At 40.1% G+C, this 10,352-nt stretch overlaps 1 protein-coding gene across 1 annotated transcript in view; it reads left to right on the top strand.

The window, feature by feature from the left end:
• DCT (dopachrome tautomerase) overlaps window positions 1-10,089 on the top strand; it is a 49,775-nt gene extending 39,686 nt beyond the window's left edge. Inside the window, exons 7-8 of the mRNA XM_069067332.1 lie at window positions 2,042-2,243; window positions 9,339-10,089. Of these exons, the coding sequence (XP_068923433.1) occupies window positions 2,042-2,243; window positions 9,339-9,523 (387 nt within the window). The 3' untranslated portion in view covers window positions 9,524-10,089. The remainder of the gene's footprint in view (window positions 1-2,041; window positions 2,244-9,338) is intronic.
• Window positions 10,090-10,352: the final 263 nt, after the last annotated feature.

Below are 10,352 nucleotides of genomic sequence, written 5' to 3'. Positions count from 1 at the left end.
AACTTGCTCAAGGTTACACGGCCAGTGGTGCTGAGTATCTGAGCCTGTATTCGATCCCAGGTCATCCCGACACTGGAGCCGGCGCTCTTGCTCGCTGAGCCACCTGGCCGCCCCTCAGCAATCGGGGTTAAGTAACTTGCTCAAGGTCACACGGCCAGTGGTGCTGAGTATCTGAGCCTGGATTCGATCCCAGGTCATCCCGACACTGGAGCCGGCGCTCTTACTCGCTGAGCCACCTGGCCGCCCCCGGGCCAACTTTTCTAATGTATCCAAATGGTTTCTTTCTGTCCAACCTTCCAGCTCTTGTTCTCTTTTCTATCTATACCTGAGACCTTTAAAAAGCAAAGTCCATGGGGTGGCTAGGTGGCAAAGTGAATAGACCACCAGCCCTGGAGTCAGGAGGACCTGAGTTCAAATCTGGCCTCAGACACTCAACACAAAAACTAGCCGTGTGACCTTGGGCAAATCACTTAACCTCAATTGCCCTCCATAAAAAGAAAAAAAAAGAAAAAAAAAAGCAAAGTCCAAGGTATAACCAAGGTAAATGAAGTGGCCATGAAGAGTGGGCAGAGTGGATGGGGTATTGGAGTTGCAATCAGATAGAGGTGGACTCAAAACTCCCCTTCTCAACTTACTAGCTATTTGACCCAAAGCTTTTAATATCTCAGCCTCATTTTCCTCATCTGTCAAATGGAAAGGCTTGACTCAGTAACTTCTATGGTTCCTTTTAGCTCTAACTCTATGATTCTATGAATCAATGAACCTCCAAAGCCTATTTAAGGGACAAGGAGGACTCAGGACAAGACAAGTTTAAATCTTATCAGACAGTTTAGTTGTGAAGGGGATTTAACAATTGGTTAAGGAGACTTTGCCAATGTTCCAACAAATGCCTTCTCAGTGGAAGCCATGAGGACTCTATACAATGCCTGGAAAATCCCACTACACTCAGAAATGCTCCTTTTTCAGAAGGCAAGGGATTGAGCTACAAATCATTGTATTTATCTAAACTCTAATATCTAGTGGTTGTGACAATTTAATCTACCTCCTATTTATCTGCTTTGTCAGAGACACTAATTGCTAGTATATAAGCCAAACTCTTGCTTTAATTTCTTTCAATCTGTCCCCAGTTGTAGCTTTCTCTTTAACAATTAGTGAGTCACTCACTTTAGATACCGTGGGATGCTTGTGTAGAGGATTGGAAATTGGGTAGAGGACTGAAATTAAAAAATGAATCATTCTGTAATGTCTACATAATGAACCAACTAGGACACCAGCCCCAATACCATAGCTCTACTAGCTTTGTTATGTTGCCAGCAGATGCCCCCAGAACAGGAGAAAAATAGGTGCCTTCATCAGAGTCATTGACCATAGCTGCTGTTTGCCTGCTATCACAGATTGTAAGGTCATGTGATGTAGTGTAAAGCATATAGGATGTGAAGTCAGAAGACCTGTATTTGATCCCTGGCTCTGCTATTTACCCTTTGGGTGACATTGGGAAACTCATTTAACCTCTCTTCTCCTCATCTGCAAACTACAATTCTACGATCAATAGTTCTGCCTCCCTGAGTATGATACCCAGGGATGAATTATAACCTTTTTGGACTTTCCTTGGTCAAAGGTTTGCAAAAGATTTTGAATTTATGTCATAAAAATTAACCGTTTCAGCAAGTTTCTGGTAAGAAAAGATGGAAAAGTCATGGTAAAGAATGTTTTGCATATCTTTCAATGTTAGCACTATTCGTATAATTTTAAATGGCTTGTGAGATTTGTTTTAAAAGAAGAATTGAACTCCAACTTGCTATCTACTCTGTACATATTAGGTATGTTTGTTTATTTATATGTTTTCTCATTCATGAGAAGGTAAACACTTGGAGGATAGTAACTGTTTTTGTTTTTTCTTTGCATCCTCAACACAGCCTGGAATATAGTAAGTGCCTAATAAATGCTTATTGATTGCTTGCTTGCTTGATTTTGTATAACAAAGCTTGAAGATGGGTTTGGAAAAGATTAGCCCTGAATGTTGTGTTCAATTTCATTGCAGGTCCTTCATTCCTTTACTGATGCCATTTTTGATGAGTGGATGAAACATTTCAATCCAACTATTGATGTCTGGCCTCCAGAGCTGGCCCCCATTGGTCACAATCGGATGTATAATATGGTTCCTTTCTTCCCTCCTGTGACAAATGAGGAGTTCTTCTTAACTGCAGACCAACTTGGCTATGATTATGCTATTAACTTGCCAGGTAACCATTATAACTGGTTCATTGTCTGAAGCCACTTGCTTTCTTTTTGTCTCTCCATCTGTCTCTCAAAGGAACAGAGAACTATAAATAAGGCATTTGGTCTTTATTTAGATTATTTGCTATTCTATTGATTATATTTGCAAGTATTTTGAAACTAAGCTCTAAGATCTTGAATGAGGTAGGTGAATGACTGGTATTAACATACACTGTAACTATGGTTAACTAAAGCTGTATCTGGCCATATAACTGATTTCACTATTGTGGCTAAATTAATTGTATACCTTTTTCAGTTTCAAAGGGGAAAAACCATACTCAAGTTGGCTGCTTCTATTGACCAGTCAATTAAGTGAAAATGGTTAATGGGCTGGCACAATGCAGACATGGCCCTAGAGTGTCTTAGAGATAAAATTCATAGAGCTTCTAACCAATCTACCACTTACTGAAGGAAAGGGAAAGTAAAATAGTATGAATAGTCAAGAATAATGAAGTAGATGTTTAAAGACAATATATTTATTTGCAGGTGGCTTTCCCCTAATCTAACACATTTGCTTTTTCCTTGTTCTTGACCTAATAGAAAAATCAGAGAGTCAATTTAAACCCTCACTTCTGTTACTCTGTCTCAGTGTCAAGACAAGCCATCAGCTCCTGCTCCTGGTTCTAGCCTTTGCTATAGCTTATTACAGCTTATGAATTCCACTTTACACCCTCACCACTGGGGTGGCTAGGTGTCGCCGTGAATAGAGCATTGGCTCTGGAGTCAGGAGGACCTGAGTTCAAATTTGGCCTCAGATACTTAGCACTTACTAGCTGTGTAACCTTGTGAAAGTCACTTAATCCCAACTGCCCTCCAAAAAGCAAAAAAACCCAACCCAACCAAAACAAGCCCTCACTACTTTCTATGTCTACTAAAACAGCTCTATTTTATATTTGATTTTGTCTTTCTTCTCTCCTGTGTTAAAACTAAGAAGGGCTATCGTGGGCAGGTAGGTGGAGCAGTGGAAAGAACACCAGGCCTGGAGTCAGGAAGACCTGAGTTCAAATCCTGTCTCGGGCACTTGCTATCTGCATGACCTTGGGAAAGTCCCTTAACCTTCTTTGCCCCAGTTTCCTAACTTGTAAAACGAGTTGGAAATGGCAAACCATTCCAGTATCTTTTCCAAGAAAACCTCAAATGGGGTCATAAAGATCTGGACATGACTGAACAACAACAAGATGATAGGGGAGATACACTCAGCTCATGTTAGTCTTCATTCTAATATAAGACAATGTGTAGATTATCTAAAGTGAGTCACAGAATTGAGCTTTGGAGGATCCAATTAAGGATCTGTTAAGGAATTTATAGTTTGAGCTAAGGAGATAAAGCATAAATGCATAAAATGTGAAATTATAGCATTAAGTAAGATGTGATTATGTACCACATAATATAATGGTACATGAATTCAAAGAAGGGAGTCATCAAGTAATTCAGGAAGGTTTCACGGAGGAAGTGGACCTTGGGGATGAGGCAGAATTTGGAAAATTTGAAGAGAGAAGAAAGAGTACATTTTAACTTGGAGAAATAGTGTAAGTAAAAGTACAAATGGAAGAATGGTTAATTTTAAAGATTCATCATAAAAATTAACATTAGATAATCAAGAGGGGTCCAATTATTGAGGGCTTAGACACCTAGGGAGAAAAGTTTGAGGTTTATGTCATAGGCAATGTGGTAGACTGGGTCTCACAGTAGGTTCTTTAGGAGAATGATGAAATTACATTAATATTTTAGGAAGATTAATTTATCAGCATGGTGTAGAATCAGGTACTCTAGCAAACACTGGTTTTGGAGTCAGGGGACCTGGGTTTAAGTTTCAGCTTTTAAATTTTCCATTCTGGACAAGCCACTGATCTGCTCTGAGTCTCAGTTTTCTCATTTGTAAAATGGGTATGATATACTATCTATCTCATAGAATTGTTGTGAAGATGCTATAATCATCACATGAGATGGTGTGTGTGTGTGTGTGTGTGTGTGTGTGTGTGTGTGTAATCTATGGAAGTGCTTTGTAAATCTTAAAACACTATACATATGTATGGAAACACATGCACATATGTCAGTATTTATAGAAATAATTACATTGGTATTATGGTGAGGAGAGGCAGGGACACTAATTCAGAGTTAAAGAGCCAGTATGGTGTAGCAAAAAGAAAACTAAACCTGGAGTTAGAACAACCAGGTTCAAACCTCAGTTCAGCCTCTTATTACCTATGTGATTTTGGGCAAGTACCTTAACTTTTCTGGGCATCAGTTTCTTTAACCATGAAGTGAAAGAGTTGAATTGTATGGTCTTGAAGATCCTTTCCAGTTCAAAATCTAGGTTATTATGCAATAGTTCCATTCAAGAAGGTCCTGAATTAGGTTATTGTTGTTGGAATGGAAAGGAAAGGACCACATGACCTAGAGCTTGAAGAGACCTTGGAGGCATAGTTGCAAAGACCCTAGCATACCCAGGATGGCTGCTAACACAGGTTCTTAGATCTGCTTTACTAGGAAAGATAGTTGTTCAAGGAGTCAACAATCTTTTTAATAGTTCAGGGGAAAAGTCAGAACCCTTTACTTCAGAGTAAAGCCAAAGAAAATAGAGAAAATACAAGCAGAGAAATAAAAACCAAAACAGACGGGGCTTCAAACTGTCTGAAAAATTAGCACAGAACAACAGACAGATTCAACTGTCTGACCAAGGCAATACATACATAGTTACGAGAGAGAGAGAAGCACCAACATCTGGGTTTTTCAAAGCCGGGGGACTCCTTAACAGCTACTCAGAGTCTCATGTGGTCAAATCACAGGGACACTCTTCCTTTTTTTTTTTTTTTTTGTAATGCTTTATTAACTTCTGATTTACATCATTCGTTTCCGCCAGATTTTGAGTTACAAATTTTCTCCCCGTTTTTCCCCACCCATCCCCCCAAAACAGCAGTCCCACAGGATATCCCCACCTCCAATCTGCTCTCTCCCATATTTTCTCCCATACCCGTTTCAACTTTTCCAGTGGATTTCTATGCCTCAGTGCCTGTATATCTTTTTTTTTCTTAATAACATGTAAGATGGTATTAATAATAGTATACACACACACACACACACACACACACACACACACACACACACATATATATACATATATTTGAATATTTGATTTTAAAACTTTCAATTCCAGATTCATTCCCTTCCCCCACTGTCACCCACCCACACTGGGGAGACAAGCAGTTCAGTATAGGTTGTACATGTGCGGCTAATGCAAAACAATAACATAGTAGATGTATTGTAAAAGACTGACTATATTTCCCTCCCTCCTATCCCACCTCCCACTTGTTCTATTCTCTACTTTGATCCTGTCCCTTTTCAAAAGTGGGTGCTTCCAACTTCCCTCCCCCCCAGCCTGCCCTCCCTTCCATCATCTCCCCTCACATCCCCTTCCCCCCCTATTCTCCTGGAGGGTGAGATCCCCTATTTAGTGTGTATTTCCCTCCCTCCTCAAGCCAGATTCAATAGGAATAAGGTTGACCCATTCCCTTTTGCCTTCCTAGTCTTCCCCTCCATTGTGACCATTTTCCCTTGCCTCTTCTGTATGAGATAGTTGCCCCACTCTGTCTCTCCCCATCTCCTCTCATTATATTCCTCTCACCTCTTAATTTCACCTTTTAAGTATCATCCCTTCCTGTTAAATTGGCCCCGTGCCCTCTATCTATGTATACCTGTAAACGTATATACACACATTCACATATGTATTCATATGCCCGCATACCCTCATATAAAGACATATATATATATATATTTCTAATCCCTTCAACTACTGAGAAAAGTTTCATAAGTTACAATTATTGTTTTTCCATGTAGGAATGTTAATAGTTCAACTTTGGCCAGGTGGCTCAGCAAGCAAGAGCACCGGCCCCAGTGCCGGGACAACCCGGATCAAATCTGGGCCCAGCCACTCAGCACCACACCCAGAAACAATAACTGGCCATGCAACCCCGAGCAAGCCACTCAACCCCAATTGCTTTTAAAAAAAATAGTTCAACTTTGATAAGTTCCTTATGATTTCTTTTCCCTGTTTACCTTCTCATGCTTCTCTTGCTTCTTGTATCTGAATGTCAAATTTTCTATTCAACTCTGCTTTTATCAGCAAGAATGCTTGAAAGTCCTGTATTCCACTGAATGACCATATTTTCCCCTGAAACATGATACTCAGTTTTGCTGGGTAGGTGACTCTTGGTTTTAATCCCAGTTCCCTTGACCTCCAGAATATCACATTCCAGGCCCTTCGATCCCTCAGTGTAGAAGCTGCCAGATCCTGGGTTATCCTGATTGTGTTTCCACAATATTCAAATTGTTTCTTCCTGGTTGCTTGTAATATTCTCTCCTTAATCTGGGAATTCTGGAACCTGGCTATAATATTCCTAGGAGTTTTCTTTTTGGGATCTTTTTCAGGAGGTGATCGGTGGATTCTTTCAACCTCTATTTTGCCCTCTCGTTCTAAAACATCAGGGCAGTTTTCTTTGAGAACTTCCTGGAGGATGCTTTCCAGGCTCTTACTTTGGTCATGGCTCTCAGGCAGTCCAATAATTTTTAAATTATCTCTCCTGGATCTATTTTTCAGGTCAGTGGTTTTTCCCATGAGATATTTCACATTGCCTTCTATTCTTTCATTTGTTTGGATCTGCTTAACAGCATCTTGATTTCTCATAAAGTCATTAGCTTCCATTTGCTCCAATCTAATTCTGAAGCAATGATTCTCCTCAGTGAGCTTTTGAGATTCTTTTTCCATCTGGCAAATTCGACTATTTAAGGCATTCTTCTCCTCATTGTCTTTTTGAGCCTCCTTTGCCATTTGAGTCAGTCTGTTTTTTAAGGTATTATTTTCTTCAGTCAGGCTGTTGACTCTCATTTCATAATTTTCTTGCATTGTTCTCATTTCTCTTCCCAATTTTTCCTCCACTTCTCTTATCTGCTTCTTAAGGTCCTGACTTCACTGATTTCCTCCTGTTCCATGCCTTGCTCCTTCTTATCCCCAAAATAGGAGTGTAATGTTGGAATCTTCTGTCTGCTTTGTTTCCTTTGCCTGCTCATTTTGCCACTCAATGATTTGACTTTTTGCCACAGTAGGACTCTGCCATCAGACAGGGGAGTTTTCGTCCCAAACGCTGGGGTTTTCTCAGCTGCCGGAGGTATTAGATGGGTGCCCTCTCTGAGGTCTCCACAGGCTCTGGCAAGCTGGACACACACCCCAGGACCTCCACCCTAGACTGCAATCCAGATCCAAGCAGGTTAAAGCAAGAGCGATTACCCCTCAGACTGGTGCTTGGTCCCCCTACACTCTGCAGGCCAGGAGCTGAAGCCACCATGTGGCACTGGCAGGCTGTGCTGGTGTCTCAGCGGTTTCTCGCCCTGGGGGTAAAAGCCACGCACTCCCACTTACTGGGTCCCAAAGTCCAGACTGCACTGGCCTCTCACCTTGTCCTTCGCATCTATGTATTGATAAATCTGGAAACAGCCACAGCTGCTGCTGATCTGGAGTCCCTCTGGCCGGTGGCTGGTCAGGCCCGCCCTGGGGCTAAAGCCTCAGGTGGTGCTGGGCTCCACTCCCAGAGCGTTGAGCTGGCCGATTCCTGCTGGCCTGCCGGGCTGTCCTCAGCGGGAGGTTAGCTTCTCTGTGTCATTTTGTGGCTTCTGCAGCTCCAAAGTTTGTTTAGAGTCCCCTTTTTACATGGATTGTGGAGGGTGGAAGCTGGAGCCACGGGAGGGTCATGCTTCTACTCCGCCATCTTGGCTCCGCCCTCAGGGACACTCTTCCAATGAGTGATCCCCAAAGTAAAATGTTAACCTCAGAGTATATGTACTCTTTTTAGAGCCAGAGGGCATCACAGTCCTCCTGACTCAGTGCCTAATTAGAAATTAACAAAAGGTGTGAAAGCCTTCCTACAAGCAACCCTCCCCTAAGCAAGCTTCTCTTAATGGGTTCCATGTGAGGCCTATTAACAGGAGGGGAAGATCTTATATCCCATTAATATTACAGGAAGTCATCTAACTCAATACTCTTATTTGAGGAAATTAAGGCCCAGCGAGTTTTTGTGACATTAGGGGAAAGATAAGGAGTTCTGTTTTGGAGTTCAAGCTGAGATGTCCAAATGCCACTTGATGGCAGAGTAATGGGATTCAGGAGAGAGATGAATTTTTGATTTTTTTACAAATGTCAGTTAACATAATAAACACTATGTGAAAGAATAGAATATTGCTATCTACTTTTTTTCTAGAAAAGTAAGTAGATTTTGACCAATAGTTGTGCTGGAATAAGTGTGGCATAATGGCTGGAGTGGTGGACTTGGGATCCCTGAAGCTCTGTGTTCTAATTCTTCCTCAGACATTTACCAGCTGTTTGATAACCTAGGCAATTCATTTTGCCTCTCTATTAGTCACTCACTAGTTAATGAGAACCTCAATTTTCTTCATCTATAAGATCAGGATAATGATAGCCCCCTACTTGTTGTGAGAATCAAATGAAATAAGCTGTAGAAAGAACTTTGTAACCCTCTATAAGTATGAACAATCATTATCATTCATTGTGTGACCTTGGGCAAGTCATTTGATCTCTGAATCTCAATTTCTTCATTTGTAAAATGAAGGAGTTGGACTTGACCTCTAAAGTTCTGACTCTGGATCAATGATTCTGTAGGCTAGTCAATTTTATTCAAGCAAGTTGTACATAATTGATTTGCAGTTTCATGTGCAATCATCTTTTTTTTTATTACACCATGTTATAGAAATGCTTGTTTTATTCCAGAAATTAAAAAAGTAAAATTTTTAAAAAGGCAAAAATTAAATGTAAAAAAAAAACAGGCTCAATCTTTTTGGCCTTCTGATCTATGTAACACATTAAATACATCCAACGTGACTTTTTGCTCTCCAAAAAAAAGAAAGAAAAAAAGAAATATAATACTTTGATACTACAGTGTCACAGAGTTACCAAGGATGCATGTCAAAAGTGGTTTTTTTCTCTTCTTTCTTGGGGTGTTTTAACTGTTAAAAGTCTTTGACCTAACCCAGACCTTGATTATCTGTTTCAGCTTCATCTTCAGTGAAAGCTACCCCTGGCCAAACTATAATTCTGTCGGTTATTGGGGCAGGCCTAGTGGCTTTAGTAGCCTTTTCTGTGCTACTGGTACTCCTTCAGTATAGAAGACAGCGGAAAGGATTTGAGCCCCTGATGGAGACCAGATTCAGCAACAGGAAATACACAGAAGAAGCCTAGCACTAAAGAGGACTTGCTTTTCAACTAAGCCTAAAATGAAATAGCCTGGTCAAATTGTAAGGAATTAGCTTGGTTACTGATTCTGTTCTGACTTGGTTATTGAAAAGATTATTTCCCAGGCAGCTAATTGAATTGTTCTTTCTTTCACTGAGCATGTTGTTGGCATAGGTCTTCTTAGTGTGGCAATGTTCCAAAACATAGGCAATACTTAGCTTTTCTTTGAATAAACTCACAGCTAGAATACTCGGGAAGTTTCTGTTGCTAATAAAGGTAGAGTTCACAAATTTTATCTCAAAACAATCAATCCCCACACATCTCAATCTTCACCATTATCTGAGAGCACCAAGATACGAAGAGGAGAAAGTCACTTAAAAATTTGAAGACCACAGAATTTTAGAGATAGAAGTTATATTAGTGATTGTACCCACTTATAAGTGAGTTTCTGTTCAGCATAAATGACTTGGAAGACCTTTCTCCAAGTTGATTGCTCTCCTCCAGAAGACTTGCACTTAATTTTATGTGAAAATGAAAATAAAATTTCAACTCAGATTTTCCAATTGCTACAACCTGTTTTGTTTTTTCAGTGTGGGGACAAAGAGGGAAAGAGACATTATAGCTTCAAACATACAAAGTTACACACAAAACATGTATACATATATACACATATAATATTTAAGCTGGCAATTAGGTTTTCCTCAGTTAATTACTTTTATCTTTGACTTATTTATATCAGAATAATTTCCTGATATACTCCCTACAATCTTGAATCCTCCAAAGTAACAAAGAAAAATTTTATCTAATTGACAGAACAATCACATTCAACAATATT

This window comes from Petaurus breviceps, unplaced genomic scaffold (assembly GCF_028583685.1).
Source record: "Petaurus breviceps papuanus isolate PSGF00001 unplaced genomic scaffold, PetGlider_PUasm1.0 90743, whole genome shotgun sequence".
NCBI classification, from domain to species: Eukaryota; Metazoa; Chordata; class Mammalia; order Diprotodontia; family Petauridae; genus Petaurus; species Petaurus breviceps.
The sequence above is the reverse complement of the archived record's forward strand: the minus strand, read 5'-3'. Positions and strand labels throughout refer to the sequence as shown.